Raw genomic sequence first — 17,839 nt, forward strand, 5'->3', positions numbered from 1 at the left:
AAAAACTCTGCAATAAAAAAAAAAAAAAAAAAAACTCTCTGGATCTCTGGTTGGTTTCTTTATCTTGGATTTTTATCTAAAATTCCAAGCTCCCAACTCATAACAATAAATCCGCGCAGAAAACGACCTGGTATTCCACAGTTAAACACCTTAATTTAGAAAAAAAACTAATAGGCACAAATGAAATAAAAAAGTCGATTAAATTCTAAAAAATAATTTAAAATTCATTCTTATTATTAATACCTACATATTTCATTCTTCATTTGGCCAGCTAGTACCGAAAGGATCATAATACTTCACGGATAATTTACATATTTTATGCTCTTACATTATTGTTACAATTTTATTCCTTCCTCCTCCTCCTCCTCCTCCTCCTCCTCCCCCTTCTCCTCCTCCTCCTCATTTTTCTTATCGTTCTTTTCTTTCTGCATCATCTCCTTTGTTGTGTCCTATATTTCTATCTCTTCTCGGAAAATGTACTTCACGGATAATTTACATATTTTATGCTCTTACATTATTGTTACAGTTTTCTTCCTCCACCTCCTCTTCCTCCTCCTCCCCCTTCTCCTCCTCCTCATTTTTCTTATCGTTCTTTTCTTTCTGCATCATCTCCTTTGTTGTGTCCTATATTTCTATCTCTTCTCGGAAAATGTTTCTCATTTTTCTCATCTCTTCGCGAAAGTTCTCGGAATTTCTGAACGCAAAAACTGGTAAGCTGTGTTGGCAAAACATGCTCATACAATTAAAAAGAAAATAAAAAAATATGACACGTACTTTTAGCTTCCTAGAACCTAAATTGTATGTAGGTACCTAACACTAGGTAAGTAGGTATGTATATTTTATTAATCTAAGGTGGTAACCGTGGCTGAAACCTTTATCCAAAGTCAATCATATATTTAGGTTAACCCCTACTTAACACAAATAAATATGTACTTTCAATTCAATTCAATTTTATTTGTACAAATATACAATTGTATGTGGTACTTATGTAGATTCTCAAGCTAACACAAAATAGGAACACATTATGATGTCAAAATCTTTTGGACTTATAGGTAGGTTCCTTATGAGACCCCTACATGTAGGTAGTAGTTACCTCCACAGACACAAAATGCTTATGCAGGTACACATATGCAATGTGAGAGTTCACGACATAGGTAGGTGTAGTTACACACTACATATGTGAGTATAGGTACATAGCTCTACAAACCACATAGGTATCTACTTCTAAAAATCTGTTGCGAAACATAAAAGGAAAATCTTGGAGGTTTTGTAAGAAAAAAATCAGGGGGAAATAAGAGCGCAGTGGCTTAAAACCTTTATCCAAAGTCAATCATATATTTAGGTTAACCCCTACTTACCACAAATAAATATGTACTTATGTAGATTCTCAAGCTAACACAAAATAGGAACACATTATGATGTCAAAATCTTTTGGACTTATAGGTTCCTTATGAGACCCCTACATGTAGGTAGTAGTTACCTCCACAGACACAAAATGCTAATGCAGGTACACATATGCAATATGAGAGTTCACGACATAGGTAGGTGTAGTTACACACTACGTATGTGAGTAGGTACATAGCTCTACAAACCACATCTTCTAAAAATCTGTTGCGAAACATAAAAGGAAAATCTTGGAGGTTTTGTAAGGAAAAAATCAGGGGGAAATAAGAGCGCTCAACATGAGAGAAAAAACTCGTACCTACCTATTATTAAACCTAATGGCGCAGTTCATTAAAAATGTAAAGAAAGAAAATTCACAACAACTCAGGCTGAGGAAAATTCCAACTGAAAAACAGGAAATAGGTACAAGAGACATCATGAGTGAAATTGTACGACGAAAATAGAGAAATAGGTGGGTACTTACATAAATGTACCTACTTTAGAGAATGAATATTTGTAAAAACTACAAAAGGTGCCTACTGCCTACAATTTACAAAACATTTTAATTTTAACCAGTGTTGGCAAAACATGCTCATACAATTAAAAAGAAAATAAAAAAATATGACACGTAGGTACTTTTAGCTTCCTAGAACCTAAATTGTATGTAGGTGCCTAACACTAGGTAAGTAGGTAGGTATATTTTATTAATCTAAGGTGGTAACCGTGGCTGAAAACCTTTATCCATAGTCAATCATATATTTAGGTTAACCCCTACTTACCACAAATAAATATGTACTTATGTAGATTCTCAAGCTAACACAAAATAGGAACACATTATGATGTCAAAATCTTTTGGACTTATAGGTTCCTTATGAGGCCCCTACATGTAGGTAGTAGTTACCTGCACGGACACAAAATGCTAATGCAGGTACACATATGCAATGTGAGAGTTCACAACATAGGTAGGTGTAGTTGTAGTTACACACTACGTATGTGAGTAGGTACATAGCTCTACAAACCACGTAGGTATCTACTTCTAAAAATCTGTTGCGAAACATAAAAGGAAAATCTTGGAGGTTTTGTAAGAAAAAAATCAGGGGGAAATAAGAGCACTCAACATGAGAGAAAAAACTCGTACCTACCTATTATTAAACCTAATGACGCAGTTCATTAAAAATGTAAAGAAAGAAAATTCACAACAACTCAGGCTGAGGAAAATTCCAACTGAAAAACAGGAAATACAAGAGACATCATGAGTGAAATTGTACGACGAAAATAGAGAAATAGGTGGGTAGGTACTTACAAAAATGTACCTACTTTAGAGAATGAATATTTGTAAAAACTACAAAAGGTGCCTACTGCCTACAATTTACAAAACATTTTAATTTTAACCATCATCTTTCTTGGTCTTTTACGAAAGGAGGACAAAAAAAAAAACAATATAATAACATACTAGCATTATCGGACATACCTAATATATAATAATATACCTATATGTTTTTTTTTAATGCACATTTAATCCAGCCATATTAGTGTAAAACAAATGGTATAAAGGAAAAAATGTATAATGAAACCAACATATCCAACATATACCTATGTGATGATCTAGTAATAATAATAAAAAAAAAAATCCAAGATAATAAGAATGATGACTCCAAGGCGACACAAAATGAAGAAACTCGTACAATATAAAAAAATCAAAATGACAAGGAAAATGGAACATTTTGTTGAAGGGATGGAAAAAAAAGCCCATTTAGATGACGACGAAAATAAATTTAATGTTTTCAAAACGTGAAAGGACGAATAACAGAAAGGTAGAGATTTCTACAATGGTTAAAAATTTCGTTTAAATTGAGAGCCAAGTGGGTACCTCCTAAAAAAAAAGTACCTATTGGAAAAGAAGGAGATTACAAAATATGCAAAAATCATACAAATGAGATGTAGGTACACTGAGTAAAAAACTAAGGTACCAGAAGCCCCATCGGGTGACTGGGTTCCGGAACTCTAATATGGAACTCTACATCGGTAAGCTCGACAGCCCGACACTATAATATAGAATATAGGATTCCAACAACCTAAATCAGGGGAAGTAGCCCAATAAGAGAGTTCTTCCACCCTAATATATCTACTCATAATGTCAAATTGTCTAGTCAATAATTAATTAATATTCTAATTGCTTTCTTTTCAAAAGAAGATCAAGCCTGAACCAGCTTGAGCAAAACTTTTTTGGTCCATCAATTTTCTTTGTGAACTGATTTTCTCTATTTTTAAATTATTTAATTTTTATCGTTTTTCTTTTGTTTCAGGTAATTACAACATAATTCTTTCATCATACCCGTTCTTCTATATCCCTAAAGTACCTAAGTACCTCTACTCGTAAGTACCTCAGTAGACAAAACAAATAGGTATGAGATAGTCAAAGAATTAGTTGTTATCTTCTATGTGTATCATTATGTGGGCTTTGTGAAAATATCCTACTGGGCTACTTACTCCTTAACCTATATAAGCCGAACTTTTTTTCTCCATTGGATCTTGCTGAAATTTAAGAGCTTCTAACTCCGAACCGGTACCGAGTAAATATGTCAAACAATAGTGAAAATAGTAGGAAATTTTGTTTTCTAACTAATAAACAAATCCCGATGCACTCTGACGTGGAGCGACTGAGATATTGGCGAAAAAGAGACAAGGGTTTGGTCAAGTTTTGTGTGACTTTAATGTCGGCCTCGGCTCTTATGTCTTATGGGTTAACACAGGAAAGAGGTTTTCCTCCATTATACACAAACAATAGAGACCGGCCTAGCTGAAATTTATATTATTGTTGTGGAGGCTTTGTGAAGTTTATGTGGGAGGTAGGTACGATAGGTGAAAGTATATCTACTCATAATGTCAAATTGTCTAGTCAATAATTAATTAATATTCTAATTGCTTTCTTTTCAAAAGAAGATCAAGCCTGAATCAGCTTGAGCAAAACTTTTTTGGTCCATCAATTTTCTTTGTGAACTGATTTTCTCTATATTTTTAAATTATTCAATTTTTGAAAATCTTAATCCCAACATTAATGCTATCTTTTTTCTTGTTTCAGGTAATTATAACATAATTATTTCATCATACCAGTTCCCCTATATCCCTCAGTAAGTACCTCCAAGTACCTCAGTAGATCAAACAAAATAAATAGGTAGGTATGAGATACTCAAAGAATTAGTTGTCATCCACAGAAATTTACTCAAAGCGAGACCATCAATCGCTTTTTTGTTCTATCTCTTCAAGTGGCCATTTCAAAGTCAAGACAGAGTCGAAAAAGAGAGAGGAAAAAAATTGTGAGTTTTTTTTTCCATAATAAAGGAAGAATAAAACATAATGACAAAGAATAAAGGGAATATTATACCAAAAGATACGGCTCTCTTCAAGTGGCCATTTCAAAGTCAAGACAGAGTCGAAAAAGAGAGAGGAAAAAATTGTGAGTTTTTTTTTCCATAATAAAGGAAGAATAAAACATAATGACAAAGAATAAAGGGAATATTATACCAAAAGATACGGAGGTACTACAATACCTTGATGATCTCACAAACGTAGTCTGGTATAATTTTCTCCTTATTCTTCGTCTAACGATTGTGAATGTGAAGCATTACGAGCAGTAGACGAGAATGAGAAAGAGGCAAAAAAAAAGAATTATAGAGGAAGACAATCTAATGATAGAAATAGAAGGGAAGGAGGAATGCAGGAGGAACAAAAGAGAAAACAAAAATTATGTACAACAAAGAATGAGAAAGAGGCAAAAAAAAGAACTATAGAGGAAGACAATCTAATGATAGAAATAGAAGGGAAGGAGGAATGCAGGAGGAACAAAAGAGAAAACAAAAATTATGTACAACAACGAATGAGAAAGAGGCAAAAAAAAGAATTATAGAGGAAGACAATCTAATGATAGAAATAGAAGGGAAGGAATGTAGGAGGAACAAAAGAGAAAACAAAAATTATGTACAACAAAGGGATGATAATGAGGAAGATGGAACGGAGGGAAACGGTCAAACAACAAAAACTATTGGCAACATGACAAGAGAGGATACAAAAAACAGATCTCGAAACCCTTACAACTCGGCAATAATATATCAAACAAAGAAGATTTAAATGAAAAGTTGAACAAGATGAAAGAAAGCTGCGGAATAAACAGAGAAGTTTTAGACTTGGAGATTTAAATGAAAAGTTGAACAAGATGAAAGAAAGCTGCGGAATAAACAGAGAAGTTTTAGACTTGGAAGGGATTGAGAGTGGATACAAAGATAAATAACAACTGACGTGGATCAGATACTGGGTGATTATGTGCAAAATTACAGTAAAACATAATCTAATGGTAATGGGAAGATTTAAATAAAAAGTTGAACAAGATGAAAGAAAGCTGCGGAATAAACAGAGAAGTTTTAGACTTGGAAGGGATTGAGAGTTGATACAAAGATAAATAACAACTGACGTGGATCAGATACTGGGTGATTATGTGCAAAATTACAGTAAAACATAATCTAATGGTAATGGGAAGTAAAAGGTTCAATAAAGTCATGCAAGTTGACAGTACTTTAACTGGAGCCACGAGATTAAGGTTTCTTTTGGGATTTCTATAGCAATAATGTAAGTATTAGGCCTATAATCTATAGCAATAATGTAAGACCTCACGACAGGTATACCTGATTATGTGTGTGCTCATCAGGTGTCAGATATACCTAGCTGATCCGGTGTACCTGTCAAGTCTAGCTGATAGTGAATGGCTGGTCTTGGATTTTTTTTCCAAGGCCAGCCTTCTGTTTAGCAAGGTCTAAGGCGCGCGGCGCGGCGATAGCACCTTGAATGCACCAGTTCCCAATGGTCCACCGGAGCTAAGCAAATGCGTGATTGGTATCCGAAAAGGTGATCAATAGATCAGTTGCGCTTACTTGGGTCATGTTTCAAAGTCATAGAGCAGGAAAAATGAGGACCAACGGAATTTTTCTTTTTCTTCTACGACTTCTAGATACCGAGAAATACGGATAGATCGTGAAGTTTGACGTCATGGCATACGCTCCCGTAGGCAATGACGTCATAATTCATGACTCCCGCTTCGTTTGTTTGTGCGCAAGCGTTTCTGCGCATTTTGACGTGAAATCTGACGTCACAACTCTTTGAACTTTTTCATTAGAATGGCAATTAAAAATTGAATTTTCGACCTTTTAAAGTTACTTTTTCGGAGTTTTGACCTGAGATTTGGATTTTTCACAACTTTTTACGTAGGAATGGACCTTTTATTAATAATGTTGTCCCAATTGCAACTCCTCTTTGCAGTCACGTGCTGCTAGCTTTTCCCAGCAGCCCCACTCATGCAGGCTACGTAAGGATAATGCAAGGAGGCGGATAGCCAATGAAGGGTAAAATCCCCGTCACTAAAGACCTTGGCGGTTATACAGTGACGTTCCATCGAAAAAAAAAAACTTAATACACCCTGTATTCACTTGCCAATGCCGTATTTCATTTCACTGCGCTAATACTGGAAATGATTTATCTTCTGTTTGGAATTAGCTCGAGAGGAAAACGGTGGTTAATATCAACAGACTAGCTAGCTCTCTTATTTTATGTTATTAATCCTGAAATATTATATCAGTTTTAAATATTTTATGTCAAGTTGACTCTGTCCATAGAACAGTTGACTCGAACTGTTGACTTTGGCTTAGCTAGATGTCAACGTACCTACCTACATAGTTCCTGTCGATTCCTGTGGTAGGAATTTATGATTATTATATTTACTTTTTAATAAATTAATTGTTATTTTTGTTTTTAAGGGGTAGGTAATCTTTGTTTCTTTTTTTTTTGTAACAAATTTTACAATGGGGACTTTGGGGCACAATCATGGAAAAGCTATTAACCTTTTCAGGCCAAAAATACCTCCTTCGAAACACTGGTGCCCCTTATTTCTCTTTTAACAGGCGTAGATTTTGGGTACAGTATCTTGAGTAAGAGGGTATTATTTAATCATGAGGGTGAGAGAGTGTTACATAGAGTGAAAAAGAAGTCTTTTTGGAGGTAGAAAAATTTCTTTTTCTTCGTTCCAATAAATATAAATGGATGTAGATAAGTGAATGTGTTACATTACGCTAGATACATAATTACACAATAAAATGAAATTCAGCGTAGGTGAGATTTAGCTTAGTATTCATTATCTTGAAAACTTTTTTGGCAAAAAAAACCTTGTTCCCTTTTTGAATCGCTCTGTATATGCGTGGGCTCTCTTTTCTTACAGTTACGTTAAATGAAATATAAAAAAATATAAGAGAAAGGAGTGTGGGAAGAAAAGCTCTTAGAGTTATATCTCTCTTGAATCTCCAAGGACCCATAAACCTATACGTTTATAGCAAATTGTCAAAAGCCGTCCACCCTGTTCCCTACGTTCCACATGCTTGTTCCCTACTCAAGTTGTCAAGGACATAGAATGAACACCACTTGACTTCCCATTTTTTATACCTAGTATCAGATCACTGTATATTCTGATTTTCATACAGGTTTCAGGGAGATGGAAATTTTTACAGGAGATATGGTTTTTTCCCCCCTTTTTTTATGGCATCACCGATTTTCAAAATTTACAGGAGATATGATTTTTTTTTTGGCAGGGGCATGATAATATGACAAGGGATTGGGTACGTATTACGAGATAAAATTTCCTGAAAAATCCATTTCGTGTTAATATTGGCCTCAAAGATCTGTTTTGTTTGTTTTGTATCAATAAGAGGCTTCCCGTCCCTTCCGTCCGTCCATCAAACGGAACTCTTAAATTCAAAGGAACTTCAAAATAACAAACATCAGTTTCAGATCACTGTATATTCTGATTTTCATACAGGTTTCAGGGAGATGGAAATTTTTACAGGAGATATGGTATTTTTCCCCCCTTTTTTTATGGCATCACCAATTTTCAAAAAAAATACATTAGATGGGAAATTTTGGGGAATTATAATATGACAAGGGATTTTGGCTACGTATTACGAGATGAAAAAATCCTCAAATCTCTCTTTCTTGTTAATACAAACATATAGGGCTCAAAACTGTATAATTCTTGTTAATATAGCCTCAAAACTCTATTTCGTGTAATATAGGGCTTCTAGTGCGAAAGGGATTTTTGACGTTTGCCACGCTTGATTTCAAAGGATCTTCCAAAAAACTGCCATCAGTATTCGGGTAAGCCAAGTGCTGTGACATCAAAATCTCATATGGGGAAACAAACTGTGCATTTGTTTTCTGACCCTTTTCACCGAATTTGTCAGCAAAATAAACTGACACAGTCCATTTTCTTCACACGAAAATAGAGGTGTGAAAAGCTGAAAAATATGATATCTCACAAACAATACAAAATGTGGACATTAACTTCTTTCAACCCAACATCACTAGTATAGGAAGAGATTCTAATAAACATCGTACATTATTATAACCCTTGTTGTTGAATCATTTTAATAATGAATGAGCTAAAAAGCTAATACCTAATTAGATTTGCATTATACCTAATCATCTACTCTCGTGTTTCTATTAGCATGATTTTTTCTGTGAGTTCAAATCATCATTGTTTTACTAATTGAATGTTTATTATTATTAATCAAAATTTTGACAATTTTTACAATCCTTTAATAAACATTATTATAACCCTTGTTGTTGAATCATTTTAATAATAAATGAGCTAAAAAGCTAATATAGCTAATATTATATTTGCATTATAACTAATTATCTACTCTCATGTTTCTATTGGCATGATTGTTTCTGTGAGTTCAAATCATCATTGTTCTACTAATTGAATGTTTATTACCTATTATTAATCAAAATTTTGACAATTTTTACAATCCTTTCAATTTTGTAAGGCAATGAAACATTATTGGTAGGTGTACATACTCAATTTGAAAATACATACATAAATGTAACTTTCTCTCATACTTTTCCATTTTTGGTGAGAAAAATGAAAATAATAGCAATACAAATAATTGAAAAATGAAACAACAACTACAACAAATGGACCAACAACGGATCAATGTGACTAAATAATTGAAAAATGAAACAACAACTACAACAAATGGACCAACAACGGATCAATGTGACTTTACCCTGTCTGTCCATTCTTTGGTAGTACAGCAGAAAAGAGAGTAAGATAATAATAAAAGGGAAAGGGATTTACTGGGAAAAACGAAAGGATATGAAAAATATCCTATGACACAATATTTTCACTGTACCATGTTGAATAACAGAGAGAGAGAGTCTTTGGTAGGGTTCACATAACAGCTCGGGGCTTAGGATTTACTGGGAAAAACGAAAGGATATGAAAAATATCCTATGACACAATATTTTCACTGTACCATGTTGAATAACAGAGAGAGAGGGAAGAGAGAGAAATGGAGAAAAAGAGAAAAGTGAACAAGCAGGGCCCGTCCCTCCGGGAATTTTTAGCCCGTAGATTATTCGATCGTGATTAGAGAAAATCAGTACCTATGTACCTACCTAATTTGTTTAATATTCAGTTTATTATTATTCTTGATTTGATTTTTTAATTTTACTTTCATGTAATGATTTAAAATCAAGACTAGAGCCCGTTCTCCCTTTATTCCCAATATAGTGTACAAGTCACCCATCCATTTATTGGCCTTCCTCGGCGTAGCTTAACATAGGTAACGCCATATTAACACCCATCCATTCATTGGCCTTGCTCGGCGTAGCCTGACATAGGTGACGCTAAAACCGGTCTTAAATTATCGAATGAAGTGTTATCTAAAACTTTCTCGCTTTAAGTTCATAGGTCGTTGCGACAAATTTCAAGATCAGAGCTCATTTGTGTGAGAAAATGTGAAAAAAAAAATCCCCCAAAAACCAGTTTTTTGGCTTTTTGGTTCTCTGGACAAAATTTGCACCAACATTTTCGTGTTCCTGGTAAAAAAGACCTTTAATTTGATATATAGGTCGACCAGGTTTAGATAAGGCCTTCTATGGGGATAGACAGAGTGACGACACCGAAGGGAATACAATAGTCCGTCCCTTATACCTTTTTATTACTATTGTAAAAATAAAGGAAGGACGGACTAAAAAGGAATAGGGGAAAGCGAGAGAAAAGAGAAGAAGGAAGAGGATGGGAAATACAATATTAAGGAGAGAGACAGAGATAGTGAGAATGGGAGGTATGATAACATGGAAAGACCGAAAGAGGGAGGGAGAGAGAGATTTAGACAGAGAATGAGAGAGAGAGAGACGGTAAAGGAGAAATGGTTATTTTAATTTCAGTTTCCCACCTTTTCTGTGTAAATATTACCTTGTGTCAGTTTATGTAAAAAAAAGTAGGTAGGAAGGTTAAAATTATTATTACTCGTTCTCTCTATGTCCTATCCTTCCCTATCTGTCTTCCTCTCCCTTTCTCTATCTCTCTCCTTCTCCCTTCCCCTTCTCTCTCTCCCTCTCCCCCTCCCTTCTCTCTCTCTATCTCTCTCTCTCTATCTCTCTCTCTCTCTATCCCTCTTGCTGCCTCTGTTTCTCTCAAACATTTTGTTTCATAGTGAAGTATATCTTTAGTTCTACCTACGTAAAACAAAACTATTAGAGAGACTTTTTTTATTTTTGTTAAAAACAAATTTCCAAGGCAATTTAGTAAGAGTAAACCACTTTTTCCCTTCGCAAATCGCAATACAACAGGAAAAATTCGATGTTAGCGAAGATTTTTTTTTTTTTTTTTTTTTTTTTTTTACAACGAAATAATATGGAAAGAGCGAAAGAGGGAGGGAGAGAGAGAGATTTAGACAGAGAATGAGAGAGAGAGACGGTAAAAGAGAAATGGTTATTTTAATTTCAGTTTCCCACCTTTTCTGTGTAAATATTATACCTTGTGTCAGTTTATGTAAAAAAAGTAGGTAGGAAGGATAAAATTATTATTATTCGTTCTCTCTATGTCCCATCCTTTCCTATCTCCCTTTCTCTATCTCTCTCCCTCCTCCCCCCCTTCTCTATCTCTCTCTCTCTTTCTCTCTCTCTCTGTCCCTCTTGCTGCCTCCATCTCTCTCAAATATTTTGTTTCATAGTTAGGTACTCGTACACCTTCAGTTCGACCTACGTAAAACAAAACTATTAGAGAGACTTTTTTTTATTTTTGTTAAAAACAAATTTTCAAGGCAATTTTGAGAGAGTAAACGACTTTTTCCCTTCGCAAATTGCAATACAACAGGAAAAATTCGATGTTAGCGAAGATTTTTTTTTTTTTTAACAACGAAAAATTCACCAGCTCAGTTTCCTGTAAGAGAGCAATAAAGACAACACCAAACAATAATGTAAAAAGCAACACAGGCAGAAGAGAGAGATCGAGAGAGAGAGAGAGGGACAGAGAGAAAAAAAGGAAGAGAAAATGGAAACTGGCAATATTATAGCTGCTTTAGGTAGGTCCAAACTATCTACGTATATTTTTTATTTAACTTACCTAGGTATAGATATAGGTACCCAGCACGAAAAAAAGAGAAACATTTTAGGATGAAATAGGCAAATACAGTGTGTAACAAAATGGTTTCATATAGGTACGAACTTAATACATATTTGCAACAAAAAAAAATACTTGAAAGGTGTAAAACACTCAATTTTTTCTTAACGTAGGTAGTTTTATTAGTATCTTTGGCAAATACAGTATTTCCCACCTTAATTTCTAGCATGCACATCACCAAATCTTACAGAAAGACAATGAAATAACCAGTTTTCTCAACAACCCTGTAGTTTTCCTACATTATATACCTAGGTATAAATAACAGTAATGTAGGTATAACTACCTAGGCAATTTATTCTCCAAGTTTTAAATGGAAATTGTGTCTTGCTTTTTTTATTGTTCTGTAAAGAACAAAATAGGTACTTGGAGCCTGGTTTCTGGTATAACATTTTGTTCATAATTATCTAGATGTACTTTACCTCTCTATCCCTAAATCTCTCTCTCTCCCTTTCTCTCTCTCTCTTTCTCTTTCTCTCTCTGTCTCCGTTGTCTCTAAATAACCCTACTTCCCTAGAATTTGCTTAGTTAGTTATCCATATCTACCAAATAGCTATTTAAAGTAATTGGGCTAAGTACAAAGTAATTTTACTGAATGAGGGCGTACGGCGCTGATTCGAACTCTTGACGTTCGCGCACTGGCCGGCACGCTTGAACTACGTGTTCAAGTGTTATGTGACGGCAGAAAAATACCAAAATTTCCAACTTTACAGGAACAACAACACAAATAACAGAAACATCACACATCACAAGAAGGGAAGGAAAACAAGTATACAAAAAGAAGATCAACAATGCGCTACACAGTGCAAATTCAAGTAGAAAGGCCCAGTGGCGTATTTCAGAAGACAAAATGAAAGAAAATAATGCAGAAAAACATGGCATGAAAGTCTACCTACAAAAGATAAAAGAAACTAGGTATAACTATCTGTCTATTTGACTAGTCATACTCAGTATTCTTATTCAGACATATCTAGGTAGGTAGGTTCAAGTTTTTATTTTATCAAAGAAAAAAAATAGACTTGAAAATATTTTTAATGAGACGTAGAAAGAGACGAAAGAAAATAGGTACATAGGTACCTAGGATCTTGAATTCCTGAATGAAAAGGATAGAAATATTAGAAAACATACAAAGTATACTCAATAACATGGAATACCTGTACATCCCACTCTGAAGAGTCAATAGAACGTAACAAAACACATCCAACACAAATGAAAATAGATAACATTGTAAACAGAACACTGAACTTAACATCATGTTTCACAGGTAGAGAAATTGCGAACAATATAAACACCAAGATTGCCTCTAGGTAGAGAAGAAAGATGAAGGTAGGTATAACAAATTAATTATTGTGTCTAGAAAAGAACAAGCTATATTTAAATATGAATTCTGAAAAAGGCCCTTTTGAGGTCTCTGGAACTGAAGGTACCTATAACAAATTAATTATTGTGTCTAGAAAAGAACAAGCTATATTTAAATATGAAGTCTGAAAAAGGCCTTTTTGAGGTCTCTGGAAAGCAGATCGATCACAAAATCGAATGAGCAAAGATCCTTTGGGTTTTTAACCTTTTTGAATATCAAATTATCAAATACCTATTCAAGAGTTATTGAGAAATTGCGAACAATATAAACACCAAGATTGCCTCTAGGTAGAGAAGAAAGATGAAGGTATTTAACAAATTAATTATTGTGTCTAGAAAAGAACAAGCTATATTTAAATATGAATTCTGAAAAAGGCCCTTTTGAGGTCTCTGGAAAGCCGATCGATCACAAAATCGAATGAGCAAAGATCCTTTGGGTTTTTAACCTTTTTGAATATCAAATTATCAAATACCTATTCAAGAGTTATTGTATAAAGAGCAAACAATTACGTATGAAGGTAAACTAAATTAGAAATTTGTAAAAAATCGAATTCGAAAATGAAAGGAGCCAGCCTAGTTAGCTTAGTTGGTAGTGCGTCTACCTTGTAAGCGCTAGGCCGTGGGTTCGATTCCCGACCGGGGCGTATTTTATCCTGATGTTCGGGAGGATAAGACCTTAGCAGTTACAGTTCCCTCTGTCAAACCTCTTTAAAAAAAATGACAGGATATTTTTCAGAGAAAGTTACAGGGCTTTGAAATGAGAAAAAAATAGCCAGGATAAGTGCAAAGCAACAGTTGTAGAGTAGTCAAAAAAAAAAAAAAAAAAATAGAGTACTTTCCCCTCATATGCATTATATAGGTACGTATATAAATAACAGTAATGTAGGTATAACTACCTAGGCAATTTATTCGCCAAGTTTTAAATGGAAATTGTGTCTTGCTTTTTTTATTGTTCTGTAAAGAACAAAATACTTGGAGCCTGGTTTCTGGTATAACATTTTGTTCATATCTAGATGTACTTTACCTCTCTATCCCTTTCTCTCTCTCTCTCTCTCTCTCCCTCTCTTCCTCTTCCCTAGACTTTGCTTAGTTAGTTATCCATATCTACCAAATAGCTATTTAAAGTAATTGGGCTAAGTACAAAGTAATTTTACTGAATGAGGGCGTACGGCGCTGATTCTCTTGACGTTCGCGCACTGGCCGGCACGCTTGAACTACGTGTTCAAGTGTTATGTGACGGCAGAAAAATACCAAAATTTCCAACTTTGCAGTAACAAAAATAATGTCATGACCAGTCATTTCAGTAGTCTACAATCTAATAAGAAAAAGTACAAAAGTGTTCTGAGTCTCATAAAAAAATATCACCATCTCAAAATGTCATGACCAGTTATTTCGGTAGTCTACAATCTAATAAGAAAAAGTACAAAAGTGTTCTGAGTCTCATAAAAAAATATCACCCTCGAAAATTGAAGTCCCAACCTATAAGGGAAAAATATAAAGTACCTTCTTAATACGAAGGGAAAATGGGAGATAAAGTTGCTCTGAGGGGAAATGAAGTTGCTATGAGGGGAAAATAAAGTTGCTATGAGGGGAAAAGAAATGTCATGACCAGTCATTTCAGTAGTCTACAATCTAATAAGAAAAAGTACAAAAGTGTTCTGAGTCTCATAAAAAAATATCACCATCGAAAATTAAAGTCCCAACTTATAAGGGAAAAATATAAAGTACCTTCTTAACACGAAGGGAAAATGGGAGATAAAGTTGCTCTGAGGGGAAATGAAGTTGCTATGAGGGGAAAATAAAGTTGCTATGAGGGGAAAAGAAATCTTGACGTTCGCGCACTGGCCGGCACGCTTGAACTACGTGTTCAAGTGTTATGTGACGGCAGAAAAATACCAAAATTTCCAACTTTGCAGTAACAAAATGTCATGACCAGTCATTTCAGTAGTCTACAATCTAATAAGAAAAAGTACAAAAGTGTTCTGAGTCTCATAAAAAAATATCACCATCGAAAATTAAAGTCCCAACTTATAAGGGAAAAATATAAAGTACCTTCTTAACACGAAGGGAAAATGGGAGATAAAGTTGCTCTGAGGGGAAATGAAGTTGCTATGAGGGGAAAATAAAGTTGCTATGAGGGGAAAAGAAAGTTAACTTGCTATGAAGGGGAGATGAAGTTGCTCTGAGGGAAAAATAAAGTTGCTATGAGGGGAATATAAAGTTGCTATGAAGGGAAAATAAAGTTGCTATGAGGGAAAAATAAAGTTGCTATGAGGGGAAAATAAACTTGCTATGAAGGGAAAAGAATGTTGCTATGAAGGGGAAAAAAATTGCTATGAAGGGAAAATGATGTTTCTATGTGTTCGGAAAATTCACATAAAGTTGCTATGAGGGGAACATAAAGTTGCTATGAAGGGAAAAGAATGTTGCTATGAAGGGGAAAAAAATTGCTATGAAGGGAAAATGATGTTTCTATGTGTTCGGAAAATTCAGAGCTTCATGAGTTAGTAAACTCCTATTTCTTTTCATATAGGGAACTTGAATGTGAAACTTATTCTCCCACTTTTTTCCCCATACCTAATACTACTACCTAACCTATCTCCTATGGATAATATACACGAGTAAATTTGGGACTATACCTACAATCTACTTCAGGGTATGCTATGAAGGGAAAATAAAGTTGCTATGAGGGAAAATAATAAAGTTGCTATGAAGGGAAAAGAATGTTGCTATGAAGGGGAAAAAAATTGCTATGAAGGGAAAATGATGTTTCTATGTGTTCGGAAAATTCAGAGCTTCATGAGTTAGTAAACTCCCATTTCTTTTCATATAGGGAACTTGAATGTGAAACTTATTCTGCCACTTTTTTTCCCATACCTAATACTACTACCTAACCTATCTCCTATGGATAATATACACGAGTAAATTTGGGACTATACCTACAATCTACTTCAGGGTAATAGGGAACTTGAATGTGAAACTTATTCTCCCACTTTTTCCTCATACCTAATACTACTACCTAACCTATATCCTATGGATAATATACACGAGTAAATTTGGGACTATACCTACAATCTATTTCAGGGGTTTCCAACTTCCATGTGTATGCGGGCCTCATGCTACATTGGGAGGTACTTCGCCGGCCACATATGTACATAGGGGAGCATTGTAGGAACTCCCCCCCCCCAACTTTTCAGAAATGCAGTCCGATCGAATTTTGAGCGCCACAGGCAAATTTTTTCAAAAAGTATTCCCCTAATTGAAGCGGAACACTAATATTTAGGTAAGTTTGTACAAATCCGCGGGCCGCTAGTTGGAAACCCTGATCTACTTGATGTCCCAGCTCTCTTTAGTTCTCTCTCTCTCGTTCTTTCTTTCTTCCTTTCTCTTTCAATCTCTTTCATTCACAGCAATTTTCAAATTATCTTTCTCTCTCTCCCTCTGAGCAGTCTGAGGTTCTCTATACTCGTACCTCTCTCTCTCTTTCTCTCTCTCTCTCTCTCGCTCTCTCTTTCTCTCTCTCTTTTCCTTTCCCTTTTCAAACTCTATTTCACTTTCTCTCTCTATTCTCTCCATCCCTCCTTTCCTTTCTTCTTGACCATTCTCTCTCTCTCTCTCTCGCTCTCTCTTTCTCTCTCTCTCTCTTTTCCTTTCCCTTTTCAAACTCTATTTCACTTTCTCTCTCTATTCTCTCCATCCCTCCTTTTCTTTCTTCTTGACCACTAGCGTTGGCCTTGTCTTCTAATAAAATTAAACTCCCGAGAAAACCACTCAGGCGGAAAGGCAAGTTTAGTCTCGAATAATAATGAGCCCTGCTTCTTTATACCTAGGTACCTTGGATTTTTCTTTTTCTTTTTTTTTTTTTTTTTTTTTTTTTTTTTTTTTTTAGTTCTGAACCTCTTAGGACTTTTTCTCCTAAAAGTGCAAATTTTTACTCCATTTTTAAGTGTAACTGAGAACCCTTGTAGGTCAATTTTTGTACGTACCTACTGGTGAATCCCTGCTCAATCTGTCTGCTCAATGCTTATAGAGCATTGGTTCCCAACCTGGGGGTATTTACCCCCCGAGGGGTAAAATACACTTTTTCGAGGGGTAAAAAGAACTAAGCGCTAAGTGAAAAAAAAAGAAAAAAATACAAAAGATATAGAAAAATAAGATGGGATGAAGGAAATTTATGTGACGATGTGAACGGACCCTTAAAACCTCGATATAAAACCTCTGAAATGTGCACTATGTTTGTGCTTTTGTTCTACTTATTGAAAATATTTTAAATTTAATAAATAAATTTTAAAAAAATAATAAACCTACTGACCAACTGGGTACAATTTCAATATGTACTTGTTCTTTCCGTATCTATAGCTATTTCTATGCTTTACTTTGGGGGGGGAGTAATGGCTAAATTTGAGCTTAAAAAGGGGTATTTGGCTAAAAAAGGTTGGGAACCACTGATTTATAGAGATATCACGAGGTTCCATAAATCACATTCTCAATCAACACAATCTGTTACTGTTGTTGCTGCGCTATATGTATTATGTAGGTATGTAGTATGTATCTATGCAGTATTGCAGATTGTAGCAGTGTTCTATTGATACGTCA

General features: G+C 34.8%; 1 protein-coding gene across 1 annotated transcript in view; it reads left to right on the forward strand.

Annotated features, from left to right (window-relative positions):
* The window catches only part of LOC113467470, a 16,876-nt gene extending 12,334 nt beyond the window's left edge, over positions 1-4,542 (forward strand). The window contains exon 3 of the mRNA XM_026823665.1: positions 4,466-4,542. Coding sequence (XP_026679466.1) covers positions 4,466-4,480 — 15 coding nt within the window. The 3' untranslated portion in view covers positions 4,481-4,542. The remainder of the gene's footprint in view (positions 1-4,465) is intronic.
* The last annotated feature ends 13,297 nt before the right edge of the window (positions 4,543-17,839 follow it).

The sequence above is a fragment of the Diaphorina citri genome, unplaced genomic scaffold, assembly GCF_000475195.1.
Source record: "Diaphorina citri unplaced genomic scaffold, Diaci psyllid genome assembly version 1.1 scaffold482, whole genome shotgun sequence".
In the NCBI taxonomy this organism is placed as follows: Eukaryota; Metazoa; Arthropoda; class Insecta; order Hemiptera; family Psyllidae; genus Diaphorina; species Diaphorina citri.